This window comes from Apodemus sylvaticus, chromosome 6, assembly GCF_947179515.1.
Source record: "Apodemus sylvaticus chromosome 6, mApoSyl1.1, whole genome shotgun sequence".
In the NCBI taxonomy this organism is placed as follows: domain Eukaryota; kingdom Metazoa; phylum Chordata; class Mammalia; order Rodentia; family Muridae; genus Apodemus; species Apodemus sylvaticus.
This window is the reverse complement of record NC_067477.1, coordinates 3983254-4004545: the sequence shown is the minus strand read 5'-3', so window position 1 is coordinate 4004545 and position 21292 is coordinate 3983254. Positions and strand designations below refer to the sequence as shown.

Genomic DNA, 21292 nt, shown 5'->3' with positions numbered 1-21292 from the left:
ACTAGTATAACAGTGGCACAAACGTTGTGGGAGTAACCACATTACAATTGGAATTAGGACGCACTCCATGATTGGAACATGTCCCTGACACTGCCTAGGTAACCAAGAACCTGAAATTAGGTAGGCTAGAGATCCACAGAAAACCCATATACTACCTACCATTCTTCCAAAGGAGCACAGCAAGAAAAAACTACTAATGTCATTCTGTCATACACACAGATCAGTGTCTTGCTCAGCCATCATCAGAGAAGCTCCCTCCTGCAGTAGACTGGAACAAATACAGAGACCCACAACTAAACAATGTGCAGAGAGTTAAAGCCACTGGAATACTCAGTCCTAAGTGGGATGTCTCCATCAAATCCCTCCCCTCAGGACTCAGGGAAGCCTGTGGAAGAGGAGGCAGAAAAATTCTAAGAGCCAAAGGGGATGGAGGATGCCAAAGAGACACAGCCTTTCGGGAACAACAGGCCTGAAGCATGTGTGGACTCAGAGAGATTATGGTAGCACCCACAGGACTGCACAGTGTAAGCCAGAAGAGGTTCTAGGGCTAGGAGAGGAAGTAGACAGAAAACCACACAGCCAGAAGCTATCTCCAGTTCACGTCCACTCACGGGAGAAGTTTGTCCTCTCCAACAAAGCCCTACTAGGTACACAACCCACACTTAATGTCAGGCCCATGCCCAGCAACAAATGGAAAACACACAACAAACCCAATGGGTTGTTTTGGGTTTTTTGCCTTTATTGGTCTCACAATACTTTATTGGGGCTTCACTTTTTTTTTTTAACCCTTACAGATCTTTTGTCCACACATTATGTCTTATGTGTTTTCTGTGTGTGGGAATATGTGTCTCAGCATCTGTATGTTCCTTTTGTTTTTTTCTTAGGCTCTTTCCATTTGTGTTTTTGTCTTATTCTAGTTTGTTTATTTTTATATTATTATTATCATTTTATATTATAATTATGATCATCATTATCATCATTGCCTATTTGTATTCTAATGAAAGAAAGAAAGGGTGTGGATTAAGGTGGATCAGGAGGTAGATTGAGTCAGGGAGAAGTTGGGGGAGGCTGTAATCAGAATAGATTGTATTTAAAAAAAAAAACTATTTTAAATTAAAAAAAAAAAAGACCCCAAGTCTCTGGCACACATATTCACCTAATATGGTTATAAAATGCCAAGAACAAAATATAGGTGACTATATATGGTTCTCTCTTGAGAACCCTTCCAAATAAAATCCTCTATAAATTAAAAAATAAAGGCAAAGAATTATTTCAAAGTATTAACAACAGGCCAGCAAGAAGGCTCAGCCAGGAATGGCACTTGCTACCAAGCCTGACGATGCAAGTTCTAGACCCAGCTCCTACACAGAAAGCAGAGAATGGGATCCCACAGGTTGTCATCTCACCTCCACATGAGCACCAGAGCACGTACAACTGTGCACACACGTAAATAAATGTTAAGTTTTTAAACAAAGACCAATGGCAATTTGCATGTTTTGAAATTCACATCGGCAGGTTTCATTCGCATGCAGTGGGAAGGGTGCTTGGGGACTGGTGACTCCATGACTTACGCCTCATATGTCCTGCACATAGATCACTCATGTTGGATCTGTAAGTCACTCACAGAAACTGTTCCTTCCAGAATGACAGTGATGATGACTATTATTCGACTCTACTGTCTACTGTGTTATCTGATGCTAGATATAAAACAACTGCATTTTAAAGTGGCTTTCACAGTATTGCTTAATGATCAGCAAGAATGAAGCCAATGTAAAATGGAATAGGATGCACATGGCATGTCAGTATGGAACAACTGCAGCAGAGCAGAGCACACTTGGATGGAGATCTTGGCAGCAAGGGGATCCAAGGACATAAGGAACTCTGATACACTTTGATTTGATTACAAACTAAAACCACTGTTAAAAAGTATTTTTGACTATATAATATATATAAATGTGGTGTTAAATATAAACTTGAACCTGTGATTTAAGAAAAGAAACCATGATGTTTCTCCACCATCCAAAGTTCTTCAGGTGAAAATTCGTTGTTTAACTCTGTATCCCATTTTTTAATAGGGTTATTTGGTTTTCTGGGGTCTAACTTCTTGAGTTCTTTGTATATATTGGATATTAGTCCTCTATCTGATGTAGGGTTGGTGAAGATCTTTTCCCAATTTGTTGGTTGCCGATTTGTCCTTTTGATGGTGTCCTTTGCCTTACAGAAACTTTGGAATTTAATGAGGTCCCATTTGTCAATTCTTGATCTTAGTGCGTACGCTATTGGTGATCTGTTCAGAAACTTTCCCCCTGTACCGATGTCCTCAAGGGTCTTCCCCAGTTTCTTTTCTATTAGCTTCAGAGTGTCTAGATTTATGTTTCAGTCCTTGATTCATTTGGAGTTGAGCTTAGTACAAGGAGACAAGGATGGATCAATTCACATTCTTCTGCATGCTGACCTTCAGTTGAACCAGCACCATTTGTTGAAAAGGCTATCTTTTTTCCATTGGATGTTTTCAGCCCCTTTGTCGAGGATCAAGTGGCCTAGTCATTAGGGAAATGCGAATCAAAACAACCCTGAGATTTCACCTTATACTAGTAAGAATGGCTAAGATTAAAAATTCAGGAGACAGCAAACAAGAGGAACACTCCTCCACTGCTGGTGGGGTTGCAAATTGGTACAACCACTCTGGAAATCAGTCTGGCAGTTTCTCAGAAAACTGGGCACCTCACTTCCAGAAGATCCTGCTATACCACTCCTGGGCATATACCCAGAGGATTCCCCAGCATGTAATAAGGATACATGCTCCACTATGTTCATAGCAGCCCTATTTATAATAGCCAGAAGCTGGAAAGAACCCAGGTATCCCTCAACAGAAGAATGGATGCAAAAAAATGTGGTATATATACACAATGGAGTACTTATTCAGCCATTAGAAACAATGAATTCATGACATTCTTAGGCAAATGGATGGAGCTAGAGAACATCATACTAAGTGAGGTAACCCAGTCTCAAAAGATCAATCATGGTATGCACTCACTAATAAGTGGATATTAACCTAGAAAACTGGAATACCCAAAACATAATCCACACATCAAATGAGGTACAAGAAGAACGGAGGAGTGGCCCCTTGTTCTGGAAAGACTCAGTGTAGCAATATAGGGCAAAACAAGAACAGGGAAGTGGGAAGAGGTGGGTGGGAGTACAGGGGGAGGGAAGGGCGCTTATGGGACTTTCAGAGAGTGGAGGGCCAGAAAAGAGGAAATCATTTGAAATGTAAATAAAAAACATATCCAATAAAAAAAAGGTAAATATATACCACATTTTTTGTATCCACTCTTCTGTTGAGGGATACCTGGGTTCTTTCCAGCTTATGGCAATTATAAATAGGGCTGCTATGAACATAGTGGAACATGTATCCTTATTACATGCTGGAGAATCTTCTGGGTATATGCCCAGGAATGGTATAGCAGGGTCTTCTGGAAGTGAGGTGCCCAGTTTTTGGAGGAACCGCCAGACTGATTTCCAGAGTGGTTGTACCAATTTGCAACCCCACCAGCAGTGGAGGAGTGTTCCTTTTTCTCCACATCCTCACCAACATCTGCTTGTCTCCTGAATTTTTAATCTTAGCCATTCTGACTGGTGTAAGGTGAAATCTCAGGGTTGTTTTGATTTGCATTTCCCTATTCAGCCATTAGAAACAATGAATTCATGAAGTTCTTAGGCAAATGGATGGAGCTGGAGAATATCATACTAAGTGAGGCAACCCAGACTCAAAAGATGAATCATGGTATGCACTCACTAATAAGTGGATATTAACCTAGAAAACTGGAATACCCAAAACATAATCCTCACATCAAATGAGGTACAAGAAGAACGGAGGAGTGGCCCCTTGTTCTGGAAAGACTCAGTGAAGCAGTATAGGGCAAAACCAGAGCAGGGAAGTGGGAAGGGTTGGGTGGGAAAACAGGGGGAGGGAAGGGGGCTGATGGGACTTTCGGGGAGTGGGGGTCTAGAAAAGGGGAAATCATTTGAAATGTAAATAAAAATATATCGAATAAAAAAAGAAAAAATCAAAATTAAAGAAACAAACAAACAAACAAAGAAACAAAGAAAAGCAAAGAAACCATGAAGGTGACTGGCCTGTACTCACTTATCTGGAGAGATGGGCTGCTGGGCCACAGGACCCAGGTCATTCTCAAGAAGATCCCAGACGTAGATCCTAGACGCATCGTCCTGGACCAGAAACACTGCTGGCCTTGTCGGGGACCACTGCAGACTAGTAACAGCGTGGCCACTGGTGCTGTTGTCCCACTGCATGATGGGCCTCTCAGATGTCAGCTGGTGCAGCCTGATGCTTCCATCTGAACAGCCAGCCTACAATTGGGATGTGGAAATCCTATTGTTCTTTCTTTTTTAAGTTTGATCTTAACACCCAGGAAAAGTTTTCAGAGCATTAGCTTTCCTTGTTTGTACAATAACATTTTGGCTTGCTCTTATTTTATGAATATAAAGACCTATCCTCACACTTGAAATGCCAAGGTGAGTGCCAGGAGGAACCCCACCACTCAGAGGAGAAGGGAATGGAGCAGGGAAGATGGAGGAAGGATGTGGAAGGAGGTGAATGGGAGAGGGGCAAATGTCTGTTTCCAGGGCAAGCACTCACTCACTGTGAGGAGAGGTTTTTTAATTATTTTTTAAATTTTTTACTTATTCACTTTACATCCCGCCCACTGCCCCTCACAGTGAGACGAGCAAGCATGAGCACTTGCTGAGGACCAGACAGCAGCCATCAGTGCACCACTGACTGCAGCACAGCCAGGTGTGAGGATGGCTCCACAGGCGCAGTGCCACCTTCTTACACAGTTGCATCTGTAGCGATAGCATGGCTATGTGTTCCCTCTGGATTGAAATTTTCATAAAGCAAAACTTAGGTGGTTTAGTGAAAGATCAAATTATTAACCTAGAAAGAGAAGATTAATTCTTCCTTACTCTTTAAAATTCTTCCCATACTCAAAAAAAGATACACATGTCTAAATTCTGAAACAACAAATAATATATATTCAACTAGAATCAAATTCTAAAGTAAAATACTAGCAGATACACATTTTAAACCCTAATTTCATATAAATAACAAAATCATACTGGAAAGAGGGGCAAGACTGAAGCTGAACAATCTCCGAACACAATGTCTGGGTGTGCGACTGACGCAGACGCGGAACACTGGCCGCTGCGCAGGTATTAAAAGCTCTGTAGGGCTGAGATGGCATACTCAGGCAGGCAAACGGTAAACCATCGCTATGGTTTGAATGAAGTCTGCCCCCACTAATTCATGTACTAGAGACTTGGTCCTCAAAATAACAGTGTTGAGAGGCAATGTGACATTTACGGGATGAATCAAGTGAAAGGTAATTAGGTCAGAGGCTTGTAGCCTTGGAAGGAATGATGACTGTTTTATGGGACTGGATTGTTGCCATGAGACCTGGTTGACCATGAGTATCTTCCTTTTAAATCCTAAATACCCTGCAACTAAACAAAGTATTTCTTAAGAGAGTTAAGTTTGAGTCAATTTGATTTAGTTTTCACGTCTCATTTTTAGACCACTGAGGTCCAACTAATGATTAGTTTGTAGACTACTAAGAGACCATAACTTTCTAAATTTTCTACTGAAATACAATGTTATGTTGTCTCAACAGGTAAATAATTTAACCAAAAAGTGACTTTCTTACCAAGAATATTGTTTCTTCAAATGGTGAAAAATCAATCACGTTAACTTTTATTGGTCTGACACCGTGTTGCTCAGGTTTGAACACCTTGGGAGATACTCTCCAATCTTGCCTGGTACTGTGGCTTATAAGTCCCTAATTATTACAAGAACACCAAGAATAACCAAAGATTAGACACAATACTGGACAATATAATATTCAAGAAACACTTCTTCAGATTTGATAACAAAAGCAAACAGCAAGTTAATCTGATATAATAGTACTGATCAGGTAACTCTGATATAATGGTACTGATCAGGTAACTCTGATATAATGTTATTAATCAGGTAACGCTAGGTAGAAAGGATGAAATGTAAATCACTAACCATGTCGGTGCCGACAACAAAGTGATTAGGATCTGAAGGCAGGAATTTGACACTCAGTGTTTGTGTGGACCCCCACAGTTCACTATCCTTATGAGAAAGACTGAAAAATAAATACCAGAGATGAACACATGGCTTTTACAGAAACGGAAGATGATGACACCCTACACTAGCTTAGCTCTGCCACACTCCAGCAAGGAGAAATCACCACCACGACAACTCTTAGTAAAGGGAGCTTTTAATTGGAGGCTTGCTTACAGTTTTAAAAGATTAGTGTGTGCTCATCATGGAAGGAAGCAGACAGACAAGATGGTGAAGCAGTAGCTCAGATCTTTACATTCTGTCTACCCTTCATAGACAGCAGGGAGAAAGACACTGGGGCTGGCATGGGCTTCTGTGATCTCAGAGCCCACCCCAGTGACGTACTCTCTGGTGACTAAACATTCAAGTATATGAGTCTATGGGGAGTTATTCTTATTCCAACCACCACAATCACTTTCTCAAAAGGTTCCCATTTCGTTTGAAGCCAACCAATCCCCTTCTTCAGGCTCCCCCATGCCTATGGCCATACTGTCAACAGATCATTCTCATAACTACACATATAAGGAACGTTCTTCTTCACTGGAACGCTTACTGCGATCAATGAGGACAAAATGGCTACCGCACCCGGGACATCCAGAGTGCACACATGGCAGAAGAGGGGACAAAGACCTAGTGCGTCTGTCTGGGCAGCCACCCAGGTTTACCCCAGGCAGGGGAGACTATCTGGACTCTCATTATAATCCACTCTGCCTCTGCTCCTCCTTTGCCACAGATCTTGCAAAAACACAGCTATGAGTTTTGAGAGAAAACATGGCATCAAATACATGAGCTCACTGTGAAGAGTATATAATTAAGTCCCGGAAGAGTACAATTTTAATTACTGGAGGAAATTACAATTAAAAAACAAATACAATGCACGATATGAAGTGAGAAAGTGTACAGTAGAGAAAAGAGTCTTATAGAAGCCCAGCAGATGTGTGACACACATGAGGGCATGTGTGACACACATGAGGGCATGTGTGACACACATGAAGGCAGGAAATAACCTGAATAGCATGTATGTTTGGCTCTATCACCTATCTGATGACTTTAACTGATTTACTTTCATAATTGTATTTCAGGCAAGTAAATTGATCTGAGATTCTAAGCATACTTGTATTCACTGTATTCTATGTGATGAAGAGGACTCAGGCAAAAGATTTTTCAAGGGTAATTAATTCACATACTAACCATCAGCTTTGAGTATAGGAATATAGATGTTTTTGAGTATATAGTATATATATATATATGTGTCTTTGGAAACCAATATGGAATATATAAATACTACTAATACTGGAACATTCTTTAAGAATCTGTACTTCGTGCAGATTTAGCCCAAGGTCAACATCACGGGGGTCTAAGCCAGACAGGCATTGGCCTGCACCCAGGCCCTGGGCTATTTGGGGAGCCATCAGTGTGCCAACCCAGCCAAGAGGTTGTTAGCCGATCAGACTCTCCCAGCACTTTCAGGGAGCGCGCGCACGCTGCCATCTTGGCTACCAGACAGAACCAGTTAACAATCATAGTCTGAGGCGAACATTGCTCGGGCCTAAGCCTGCCAGGCTTTTGCCTAGACTTAGGGCCTGAGCAGCTAGGCTAGCCTTGTGTGCACCAACCCGATTGGGGGAGCGGCTGCCTGGCAGTGATCAGCACTCTGCTGATTCCTGCAGAAAAGGTCCCCTCAGCATACACCATCAGCACTCCCTGAAGGAGCAAACAGGCACCACCTGGTTCACAGACACAATCTGGGGCAAGGCACACTAGGGCTCCAAGGGCACCCAATAGGAGGACAGCACATCAGCAATCTGTGACAAGGGAAAACCAGTCATCCAGTGTTGCAGAAATACTCCTACAACCTCACAGGAGGCTCAAACATCAGCCAGAGACAAGACCAACTAACTTCAGAGATAACAAGATGGCAAAGGGCAAGCATAGGAATGCTACTAACAGAAATCTAGGCAATATGGCAGTGTCTGAACCAAACTCTCCAACATCAGCAAGTCCTGGATACGTCAACACTCCAGAAAAACAAGATTTGGATTTAAAATGACTGGTCACGATGCTGCTAGAAGAACACAAAAAGGACATAAATGAATCTCTTAAAGAAATACAGGGGAACATGAATAAGCTAGAAACCTGTATAATGGAAACACAAAAATCACTTAAAGAAATTCAGGAGAATAAGGATCAAGAGATAGAAGCCAATAAAGAAGAAATACAAAAAGACTTAAAGAAATGCAGGAGAAAGTGAGTCAAATGGGAGAAGTCATGAAAGAGGAAACACAAAAATCTCTTAAAGAATTAAAGGAAAACACAAACAAACAAATGAAGGAACTGAGCAAAACCATTCTGGATCTAAAAACAGAAGTAGAAACAACTAAGAAATCACAAAGGGAGACAATTTTGGAGATAGAAAACCTTGGGAAGAAATCAGGGGCCATAGATGCAAATATGAACAACAGAATACAAGAGATGGAAGAAAGAATCTCAGATGGTGAAGACACCATAAAAACCATTGACTCAACAGTCAAAGAAAATGCAAAATGCAAAAAGCTTGTATCCCAGAACATCCAGGAAATCCAGGACACAATGAGAAGACCAAACCTAAGGATTATAGGTATAGATGAGAGTGAAGATTTACAACTGAAAGGACCAGCAAATATCTTCAACATAATTATGGAAGAAAACTTTCCCAACTTAAAGAGAGAGATACCCATGAATATACAAGAAGCCTACAGAACTCCAAACGGACTGGATCTGAGCAGAAATACCTCCCGTCACATAATAATCAAAACCCCAAATGTACTAAACAAAGAAAGAATATTAAAGGCAGTAAGAGAAAAAGGCCAAGTAACATATAAAGGAAGACCTATCAGAATCACACCAGACTTCTCACCAGAGACCATGAAAGCAAGAAGATCCTGGGCAGATCTCATGCAGACTCTAAGAGAACACAAATGTCAGCCAAGACTACTATACCCAGCAAAACTCTCAATCACCATAGATGGAGAAAGCAAGATATTCCACGACAGAACCAAATTTACACAATATCTTTCCACAAACCCAGCTCTACAAAGAATAATAGGAGGAAAACTCCAATACAAAGAGGGAAACGACACCCTGGAAAAAGAAAAATAGTAAACTTCTTTCATCAAACCCAAAAGAAGATAACCCCTCAAATATAAAAATAACATCAAAAATGACAGGAAGTAATAATCACTATTCCTTAATATCACTTAACATCAATGGACTCAATTCCCCAATAAAAAGACATAGACTAACAGACTGGATAAGGAAACAGGACCCTACATTTTGCTGCACACAGGAAACACACCTCAATGTCAAAGACAAAAACTTCCTTAGAATAAAAGCCTGGAAGACAATTTTACAAACCAATGGTCTCAGGAAACAAGCCGGAGTAGCCATTCTAATATCAGATAAAATTGACTTTCAACCTAAAGTCATCAAAAGAGACATGGAAGGACACTTCTTGTTGGTCAAAGGAAAAATCCACCAAGAAGAACTTTCAATTCTGAACATCTATGTGCCGAATGCAAGGGCACCCTCATTTGTAAAAGAAACTTTACTAAAGCTCAAAGCAAACATTGCACCTAACACAATAATTGTGGGTGACTTCAACACTCCACTATCTTCAATAGACTGATCAGGAAAACAGAAACTAAGCAGGGACACAGTACAACTAATTGAAGATTTGGACCAATTGGATTTGACTGATATTTGTAGAACAATTCACCCTAAAGCAAAAGAATATACCTTTTTCTCAGCACCTCATGGTACCTTCTCCAAAATCGACCATATAATTGGTCACAAGACAGACCTCAACAAATATAAGAAGATCGAACTAATCCCATGCCTCCTATCAGATCACTATGAAATAAGAGTGGTCTTCAATAGCAATAAAAACAACAGAAAGCCCACATACACATGGAGGCTGAACAATACTCTACTCAATGACACCTTGGCCAAAGAAGAAATAAAGAAATCAGAGACTTTTTAGAATTTAATGAAAATGAAGGCACAACATACCCAAATCTTTGGGACACAATGAAAGCAGTGCTAAGAGGAAAACTAATAGCCCTGAATGCCTCTAAAAAGAAACAGGAGAGAGCATACACTAGCAGCTTAATGGCACACATGAAAGCTCTGGAACAAAAAGAAGCTAATTGACCCAGGAGGAGAAGAAGACAGGAAATCATCAAACTCAGGGCTGAGATCAATCAAGTGGAAACAAGGAGAACCATACAAAGAATCAACGAATCCAGGAGCTGGTTATTTGAGAAAATCAACAAGATCGATAAACCCTTAGCCAGACTAACCAAAGGGCACAGAGAAAGTATTCAATTTAACAAAATTAGAAATGAAAAGGGTGATATAACAACAGAAACTGAGGAAATTCAAAGAATCATCAGATCCTACTACAAGAGCCTATACTCAATAGATCCTGCTATACCACTCCTGGGCATATACCCAGAGGATTCCCCAGCATGTAATAAGGATACATGCTCCACTATGTTCATAGCAGCCCTATTTATAATAGCCAGAAGCTGGAAAGAACCCAGGTATCCCTCAACGGAAGAATGGATGCAAAAAATATGCTATATATACACAGTGGAGTACTATTCAGCCATTAGAAACAATGAATTCATGAATTTTTAGACAAATGGATGCAGTTGGAGAACATCATACTAAGTGAGGTAACCCAGTCTCAAAAGATGAATCATGGTATGCACTCACTAATAAGTGGTTATTAGCCTAGAAAATTGGAATACCCAAAACATAATCCACACATCAAATGAGGTACAAGAAGAACAGAGGAGTGGCCCCTGGTTCTGGAAAGACTCAGTGTAGCAGTATAGGGAAAAACCAGAACAGGGAAGTGTGAAGGGGTGGATGGGAGAACAGGAGGAGGGAAGGGGGTTTATGTGACTTTCAGGGGAGTGGGGGGCCTGAAAAGGGCAAATCATTTGAAATGTAAATAAAAATATATTGAATTAAAAAAAATAAAATAAAAAGAATCTGTACTTCAGGGTTGGTGAGATGACTCAGTGGTTAAGAGCACTGACTATTCTCCCGAAGGTCCCGAGTTCAAATCCCAGCAACCACATGGTAGCTCACAACCATCCGTACGATAGGACCAACTATCAAAAGTTGTCCTCTGACCTCTACACATGTGCTGTGGCGTATACATACCTGCCTTCAATACACATACCATACACACATACATACACACCACCAACAATAAAAGTTTTAAAAAAAAGGATCTGTACTTCATATTAAGTTCTACAAGTAAAAGCAGAAATACAGTGTTGTTTGTTTGTTGGTATTGCTGTTGATTTGTTTATTTAAGACAGGATGTCATAAAGCCCAAGCCAGTCTCAAACTCAAGGATAGCTTTGAACTCTTGATCCTTCTGCTTCTATCTGCCAAATGCTAGGATTACAGGTGTACCTAGCTAGATGTATAATTTATGAATAACATTTACTTCAGTCTTTCTAGTTCCTAAAACTTAATTTGATCAAGTGGAACTAACTTTAAGTTTAAAGTAAAACTGGATGAAAACCAGTCAAGTAGTTTTTATAAGCTAAAAAAATTTTATGAATACATATTAGGTGTATATCTAAACACTATATTTATTACATTGGCTTATTACTAATCATTCACATTGCAAAAACTCAATGTAAGAAACTGGGTCCCCATTGCAAAAACAGAGCATGCATTTAACAGGAACCAAAGTCTTTCTGGGATGAGGGAGGTGTTTAATCCCCAGAGGGAGTCTCACCTGTTGTCCAAATGAATTACAGTACTGTGTACCAATTTGATCCTCCCTCCAGGTATCAGACCTAGAATCAGACAAACCAGAAGCATGCACACCTTTTAATATAAGCTAAATCAAAACCTATCTACAGTTGTCTGGATTCATTCTTCTTTACTTAAGTATCTATAACCAGAAGGAATGCCTCTAAGTGTAGTTGAGGTACCTGTGCCTTGGCTAAAGAGGAGAGTCAAGAATCTGTAGGTCATTATCAGAAATCCATCCGGCCATGATCCAGATACCCCCACATTTTCAGACTGTGAGAATAGCAGGTATCATGTTACTGAATATTAAATTAAAATGCCAAACCCAGTGCTGTAATACCCAAGGTGCCTGTCATTCAAAGTCATCCTTGGGAACCTTCCAGGTTTTGCTGAATGGCTGGCCACTCATGTCCCAAACTCCTCCAGTCTCAGTTTCTCTTCATCAGCTTCTTTAACTTCTGTTCCAATATCACTGTACTCCAGCTCCTAGGCCTGGCTTTATTTCCCATTCCTTCCTTTGTTCTCCTCAGATTCCTTGCTAAATGTCCTAATGCTATTCTCCCTTTGGTATATTACTACAGAGGGAAGAATTAGAGATCTATATATGTTGAAACCCAAATTCTAGGCAAGGTACTATCCAGAACCTTGAGCGCAGTTGAATTAAAAGCATGTCGGAATATATTCAACTCACTGCTAAAAAGGGTAGCTTCAAGCTCACTGCATGACCTGTGTCTTATAACCATCACACAGTACTGATGTTGTCACGGAGGTAACACAGCTACTGATCAGCCTAGCCTGGTCTCCAACACAGCCACAGTAAACGTGACTGGAATGGAACTTCAATAAGAAGTGGCCAGTATTTGCTTGGTGAGGAGCTTTCTTCTGAATCTGGGGACCTGGAGGAAGGCCAGTGTGAGTCTTGGGGATATACCTTTGACATGAATAAGATGAGAGGAGATTTTTCCATTAGAGAATTGGAGTAAGGATTAGGAATTCAAAGTAAGAAAGCTGACTTTAAATGCAGACAAACTAGACCACAATATTTAATGGGACTGAATTGTCTGAGGCCTCTTAGAACTAAAAGCTATACTAAGTGGTCTGAAAACAGAAAACCACAGGAGACCCTAGTATTCCCCCATCTCTTGCTCTACATGAAAGCATTCCCATTCCCATTCCCACTGTGGGTAGCCTAAGGACAACCACACTTAGTGCACTCATGTGCACTGGGTAAATCCAAAGCCACAGAAGAAAACCCCAAATGAAAGAGGACTTATGCCATGGAAACCTAAAGTACACTGAAAAGGAAAGAAGACAGTCGCTTGGAGGTACGGCACATGGCAGAATGATTGCCAGCTATGTGCAGAGCTTACAACACCTGCAGAAAGGAACGTGGAGTTAGACATCATTCAGTCACTCCAGCTAATGAGATGTCTATCCAACAGTTGATAAAGTATACAACATACAACTCTGACTTCCATTTTTTCAGGTTGTCAATTATTTTTTCAAAGCAAGTGTTTGTATCTTTAATGTCTATTCATTTTAACAAAAAATAATTAATATTAACTTTTACTTCAATAGTTACCTAAATCACTCATTGAACCTGAGATATCTGCTTTTGGTAATTCAACAACCACCTAAAAACAGAACATTGAAAAAAATGAATACTGATACATTTTATAACTATGAAACAATCTACACAAGACATAGCTTTAATAAAATAACATGCTATATTAGATCCTAAAAAATAACTGCTTCATAAAAAAGACTAATCATCTGCTTTAGAACTAGTGACTTAAATTTATTCATTCTTTTATCTTAGTATTCTGCCCTCTCAGTAACCTCATTAGTAGCTCTCTGTACAAGTCCTAACATATCTTCTAGCACTGATGTCTTGTTATAATCTTCCTTACAAATTCCCAAAGGCCAAAGGCCTTTAACTACATACCCCTTCACAGAACAGTGGGTCTCACCGCCTTGTGGCTGTGTTCTGTCCCTAGCCCATCCATTCCCCAGGACAGGTGCCATTCTCCTCCCCCATGGGTTCACTTTGCTGTATGCATGGCTGTGTGGCCCCACACTTCCTACTTACCCACACATTGAGAACCCCAGTCTCATCCAGGGAAGCGATGTGAAATGACAAGCCTGCCATTTCTAATGAAGGCAGAAACAAAATGAGGAACAGTGGCTTTAATAAGGACAGCACTTTGCATCACTACTGCAGGAGGGATTTTATGCATGTGAGGGATCTCATACCTTCTTGAGTTGAAAAGGGTGAAAGCACAAAGCTCTGCTTTTTGTAGGCAGATGTGGCGACCGGCTCTATGGCTTGAAGAGGGCTTCGGTGGTTCACTGATGTGAGGATTCCATCTAGGTATGAAAGATTCACAGCACCACAGTAAGGTTCACACCTTAGCTATGAAATCAGCAGTATACGTAGAAAGATACAGGGATGCTTCCAGGCCTAAAGATCTGAATCTCTCTATACGTCTCTCCTTAAGTCAGGAGACTAATGTAAGCCACACATCGAGATCTATGACCATGATTTTCAGCATCTCTAGCAGAGACTACAACCTCAACACACTTGTAAGAGGAAGAATAAGAAATGATACCAAAGCTTGTGCCATTAAACAGCTACTACACTGCTGAGGATATACATGTACAGGGTACTCCATGACCTAGATCATCGTGATGAGAAAGGTGAGCAGGCACTCCAGAAAGAGAGGACATGATTCTGGGCCCAGAGTCCTCCAAAAAGGCTCCGAAAAGAGGGGCATACAAGAAGGCCTTCTGGAAGGGCTGTTCACAGGGAAGTTATAAGGGAAAAAATGGCAGAAACTGGGAACACAGCAGTGCCAGCCAGAACATGAGATCAAGCTTTCTTCAACAGGACAGCCACTACCAGAAGGACTGCCACCCACAGTGGATAGAAAGAGCTGCCTACAGAATGTCTGGGAGTTGGAGATCCAAATCCCATATACAGCTACAGTCAGAAGAAATCAAAGCTCTCTCAGGTGTGACTATTTTCCCACTGCACTGCCCCATCCCATCCCTGAGAAAAGCACAAAGCAGAAGACTGTCCTCCAACAGAATGAAGTATCTGCGAACTGCTTTTAGAAATGTACTTAAACTATAAACAAAAAACATATGAAATCAAACGCCACATAGAAATTGAAAAAAAAAAGTTGTATTGAACTTAGGAAAAAGCAAATGAAAACACAATGAAGAGACATTACAGAGCTTCCCAGGGGGAAATTCCCTCTGGATGTAAGGATCTGCAAGTAAGAGTCAGTCCCCCTTCTTACAGAAGCGCCATCGTTTCACACCCCTGTGCTCTGCTCATGATATTTAGATAGCAGAAGGGCACAAAGGGAGCATCTTCATAGAGCACTTGATGTGCACTCAGTCAGCCCCAGTACTCATCGGCGGATCCAACAGCCATGACTAGAAATACAGGGAAAGAAAATGTGTCCTGTGCTGTGCATGAACAGACTTTTCCTGTTGTTCCCTCAACCCTGGGCGTAACAGCTACTCACACGGCATACACAGTCACCTAGAGATGACGTCACCTACAAAGACAACATGCCTGAGTCATATCAAGTGCAGCACAATAGCTATTCACACGTCATACACAGTCTTCTAGAAATGACGTCAACTACAAATAGAACATGCCTGAGTTAAAGCAAGTGCTGCATCATTTTATAGAAAAGAAGCATCTGAAGCAAGAGTCTCCTGCCAAGATCACATATGGGTTAGGAATTTAGAGCTTTGAAAACAATGCTAGATTCATGGCAGTTGGAAAATGCCATGTCTGAAAAGGTATGCTTTGGGCCTGTGGTGGCTAGTGTTAACCGTCAACACAATCTACAATCACCTGAGAGTCTCAGTGAGGCGGCCCTGTGGGGGACTGTCTTGATTACCAGGCTGAAAACCCAGCCTGAAGAAAGTAGGTACCATTCACTGGGCCGCGACCCACACTTTAGGCGAGGTTAGGCCGAGCTGCGGCGTGCATCTGTTGCTCTCTTCTTCTGACTGCAGACATCATGTAAGCAGTTCCTGCCAATGTAGCCTCCCTGCTGTGGTGGCCTACAACCTGGATTATGAGCCAAACAAGTGCTTTCTTCTTTAAGATGCATTTCTTGGGGTATTTTATTACATCAAGAGTAAAGAAAACTTAGAGTCCAAGTCATATAACAAATTTTGTATGTTCTTTTCTCTGTTTGATAAAAGATAGCTTTTATAATAGCATCAAAATCCATATGGTACCTGCCATTGCAAATATTCTCCATAGCAACAGTATCTCCCCTAAAGGGCAAAAACTGGTTAGTACAGAAATAAAAAGTGGCTTGCTCTTTTTATGTATAAAGCACAGATATAAATATAGTACAGAGAGAAGAAACATATCTGTGAGGGTAAAAGTGCTGGGAGAGGTACTTTAAAAAACACTGAGTTAAAAGAAAAGAATCACAGAATAGGAGAAACACTCGCAAAACCCTTACCTTATGAAAATCTTTTATCAATAACTCAGCTACCAGAAAACAAGCAATTTTAAGATGGGACAAAGACCTTAACAGGTGTTTTACCAAAGAAGACACACGAACAGCAGCATCTGAGCACACAGAAAGACAAGTCTCTCCAAGTGTCACAAGGGACATGCGCATCACACCATAAGGAGCCACTTTAACCAACCAGAATGACCCAACCCTGCATCAGTGGTCATGCTGAAGGCTGTTGGGGGGTACTGAGTAGCAGCAGGTGTCACCAATTGTCGGTATGCAGATAGTGTAGCCACTTTCTAAAACAGTCCACAATTTTTCAGAGCAATCCAAGAATCTGGTCCTTTAGTTGACTAAGTGGCTTTACATGTTGCTCTGACAAAATATCTGATAAATGTAACTTAAGAAAGAAAGGGTTAATTTGGCACAGATTCCCAGGAGTGAGTCCATCACATAGAGAAGCAGAGGCAGCATGGGTTCCTGCACATGGGGCCTGTGACGGCTGTTGGATCACACGTGCAATCAGGGAGCAGAGGAGAGAGCACTGTTCCCTCAGATATACAATACAATGGGTGAACCATCTACAATCTTCCCACCTCAACCAACAAGATAATTTCTCACAGACAGGCCAGAGGCTAGCCTAATCTGATAATCCCTATTTAACATGCCTCCAGGATTATCTCAAAAGTAATTCTAGATCCTGTCAAGTTCAAAATCAGTATTAGCCATTATATTTGCTATTTACTCAGAGGAGGTAAAAACAAGTTCACACAAAAGCCTGTACACAAATAGTTATAAAATTACTCTTTCAAGAAGTAAACTGATAAGTTTGTCCATAACATTTGTTTTTATATTTTGTATTTTTTGTTTTGTTTTGTTTTGTTTTTGTTTTGTTTTTTGAGACAGGGTTTCTCTGTGTAGTCCTGGCTGTCCTGGAACTCACTCTGTAGACCAGGCTGGCCTCGAACTCAGAAATCCGCCTGCCTCTGCCTCCCAAGTGCTAGGATTACAGGCGTGCGCCACTACACCCGGCTATATTTTGTATTTTTTATTTTAAGAATTTAAAAGAAAAAAATTATTTGGCTGTTAGGCCACTAAAAATCATGATGAAAACTTACACATTTATCCTTACCCAATGTGAAAAGGCTTATTCCACTTTATTCTAAATATAGAACTTTCTAAAAAAGGTACACTCTACAGGGACAATGGAAAGCTTCTGACAATGGTCGGAAGCAAGGACAGAAACCAGAATCAGGCTGAGACCCATCACAATCAAACTGAAGAGAGCCACATGTACAGCAAAAGCTTTGGACGCAGTAAAAAGGTGACCAGGAATGAGAACTTCAATGGGACATTCATATATAAAAAGTAAACCTGTGGACTAAGGCCTCTCATCATGTACACCAGACCTAAAAGTAAACCCTAAAATAACAAAAGGTCAGAAAAACATTGGGAGCAACCCAACCTCTGTGACTTTTAGTTGAATTAAAAACTGTTCATCATGACATCAAAAGCATGATCATAAGAGAAAATATTGATAAATCAAATTCTTTCTGATTTAAAACTTTCTCTCTTTGAAGGGGAATTTTATAAAAAGGAATACAGAGTATGATAAAAGCAAATGTAGAATATACCCAGAGTATATAAAACTTCAAAACCTAATGGGCTGGAGATGTATATCAGTCTGTAATACACTGGCCTGGCACATGCAAACCCCTGGGTTCAATCCCTAGCACCATGACAGTAAAATAAAATAAGCTTGGCCTTATTTACAAATCGTGCCTGTAATCTCACTAATTGAGAGGCTGAGGTAAGAGCACTGCTGTAAGCTTAAGACAGCCAGACTCCATAACTGGACCCTCTCTCCCAAATTTAAAACAATCCAATAAAAAATGAACAAATATGGGCCGGAGAGATGACTCAGTGGTTAAAACCAATGAATGCTCTTCTAGAGGTCCTGAGTTCAATTCTCAGCAACCACATAGTGGCTCACAACCATTGGTAATCCAACTCCCTCTTCTGGTATGACTGAGAAGAGTGACAGTTTACTCAAATACATAAAATAAGTAAATAAATAAATCTTTGAAAGAAATGAGCAAATATTTAAACAGGCATAATCAAGAATATTTAGTTGATAAATAAGCACATGAAGATAAGGTTGGGATCATTAGTTCTTCTGAGTGCAAGTTGAGACCACAAAATTAGAACCAGATGCTTGCTGAAATGGTTAGCTAACAACACCTGACGGCCTCAGTGCTGGTGAGGTACAGAGCAAGAGTTGGCACAGTGTACAATGACGTGTGGTTCTCATCCTCCCACATCTGGACAGAGCAGACTGGGAACAGAATAATGACAAAAAACAGATTGGTGGCCTTTGGTGCAGAGTGGTGGTGTGAGCTCTTCAGGTTGCACAGGACAGGGACAAGATTGGGAAAAGAGTGAGTCAGATAAAGTCCACGCCTGATCTGTTAGCCAGCAGGACTCCAGCTCCTAAAGGAAAAGGCCAGCCAATGAAGGCCATGGCACCAAGGCCAGCCGGCTCTGAGTGCAGGGCCTGCCTGTGCCAGTCGATGTGGCTCAGACAAACATGTCCGCTTTCTCAGCAACAGGGTGAAAGGCTAGTGTGAGAGTCATGGATATAAAACACTTAGAGGAAGTCATACGGGTGGGAAATGCTTGCTCTTTGCATGTGTATGTATGTGTGTGTTCATGTGTTTGTACATGTGAGTGGGTACACATACACATGCAGGTATATACTTGTGGAGACCAGAGGCAGACAACAGGCATCTTCCTTGATCATTCTCCATGTTTTGTTTTGTTGCTGTTCATTTATTTGGTTGGGTTTTTTGTTGTTGTTGTTTTTGTTGTTTTGTTGTTTGAGTCAAGGTCTCTTATTGGGCTAGAGCAGTGGTTCGCAACCTTCCTAATGCTGTGGACCTTTAATACAGCTCCTCATGTTGTAGTGATCTCTGACCATAATTTTATTTTTGTTGCTACTTCATAAGTGAAATTTTGATAGTTAAAACTCATAGTATAACTATTTGATACGTAGGATATGTGACCCCTGTGAACAAGTCAGTCAAACCCAAAGTGGTCAAAACCACTAGCTAGCCAGTGAGCCTTTCTGATGCCCCCATTAGATCACAGGTATGTACTGCAAATGCCTCTTTTGTCCAGAGTCAGATCTCCTTCCTCAAGCAGATAAAGTTAAACCTTCAGTCCTCAGAGCTGTCGAGGCTTTTCTAGAGGGCAGACAGTAACACTAACCAGTGGAGAATGTTGGGGTCCTGAAAGCCCAGAGACAATTGCTCAGCCTCACATAATGGTGTATCCTGGAGTCTTCTCTTAAATCCCATACAACCACGGAGCCATGTACTGTTCCCGCAAACAGCAGAAAGGCTTTTAAAGGGCTAAAGCAGCAGCACGTGACCTGAAAAGTCAATCACAGAAAGTTAATGTGTACAATCGATAGAGGGCATATTCACAGAATAACTAAGTATGGACTAACATATGGAGGTCCTCACAAGGTACACATGCATATAAATAAATGTCAACTGCCCCAAGTGTGGCTTTCTTTACACAGACAGTAGAATAAGAAAATCCATTCTGTAGGAATATGATCACATTAAGGCATCTAGTATCCATGTACACATGTACACACCAAGGCACAGTCCCTCCAACTAAAATTGAAGTGATATGAAAGGGAAGATGCCATTGGCCCTGACAATAACAGGACCAGAACACGTGGAAGGCAGAAGAATCGGAGTAAGTGACAAAGGCACTCATTACAAGCCATTTTAAGAAACTGTTTAAGGCACAGTGGGGCATGTCTATAAGCCTTGCACTCAAGAGGTAGAGGCAGAAGAGCAGAAGTTTAAGGTCATCTTCAACTGTATAGAGGATTCAAGGCCAGTCTGGGTTACGTTTCCTGTCACAGAAAAGAAAAAAAGAAAAAAGAAGAAGAAATCACAAGAATATTAAGATATCTCAAAGTATCAAGCCCTAAACAACACAATTCAAATATCCTGGCCTTGTGGCCATTTTGACCATGCTTTTATTAAGTCTATAGATTTGCTAGTTTACAGGTGACTAAGAGCCTCCTGCATGATAATCCTGGGTTTTTCAGGCTGAAATAACCTATTAAACCATGAATTTCTAGAGTCAGAACTAATGAATTGTGTTACCCATGTAGAGCCATAGCACTAAAAACAGGGCCCTACTCATACACTCAATCTGTTATCTCTGTCCCTCTCTGTGGGACTCTACTAGAAGCAAGCACAGACTCGTCCTCAGTGTACCTTTGACTCACATATCAGAACCTTCTGGGGCCCTGAAGGCTGCCAAATATCCCACACACAGAGGAGGTGCCTGCTATCCAGAGATGGGGCAAAAGGCTTTTCAGGTAAGTCGTGAACAGAGACCACCGTCTGTCTCTGAATTCGAGACGCATGCAAGCAGGATACTTTTCGGCCTGGAGATAAGAAAAAAGATTTCACTTTAGCATTTAAAATATTTCACAAAACCCACATAAAATCCAACTCAGTGAGGAAGAACACATGGGGTTATTCAAAGCTGACAAATATCACACCTGAACCATTGCTGAGACAAGTTGAAACACATTCATGGTTTCTCTCAAGTTACTGTGCAGGTAAGGATGACTTTGATCTTCCTGCCTCCATTCCTCAGTTTGGAGATTACAGACACATTCCACCACAGTTTATTCAGTGCTAAGGACGTTACTCCAGGTGTTATGCATGCTAGGAAAGCACTGTGCCCAATGAGCTAGATCCTCAACCCCCAAACTTCAGTTTTCATC

At 41.0% G+C, this 21292-nt stretch overlaps 1 protein-coding gene across 5 annotated transcripts in view; it reads right to left on the bottom strand.

Moving 5' to 3' along the window:
- Dync2i1 (dynein 2 intermediate chain 1) overlaps positions 1-21292 on the bottom strand; it is a 56832-nt gene that overhangs the window by 6705 nt on the left and 28835 nt on the right. For all 5 annotated transcript variants that reach the window (XM_052184840.1, XM_052184839.1, XM_052184841.1 and 2 more), the window contains 9 exons: positions 20775-20947; positions 19744-19906; positions 14237-14350; positions 14073-14134; positions 13566-13617; positions 11967-12027; positions 6089-6188; positions 5727-5858; positions 4151-4374 (listed from right to left, as the gene is read on the bottom strand). In XM_052184840.1, coding sequence (XP_052040800.1) covers positions 4151-4374; positions 5727-5858; positions 6089-6188; positions 11967-12027; positions 13566-13617; positions 14073-14134; positions 14237-14350; positions 19744-19906; positions 20775-20947 — 1081 coding nt within the window. The remainder of the gene's footprint in view (positions 1-4150; positions 4375-5726; positions 5859-6088; positions 6189-11966; positions 12028-13565; positions 13618-14072; positions 14135-14236; positions 14351-19743; positions 19907-20774; positions 20948-21292) is intronic.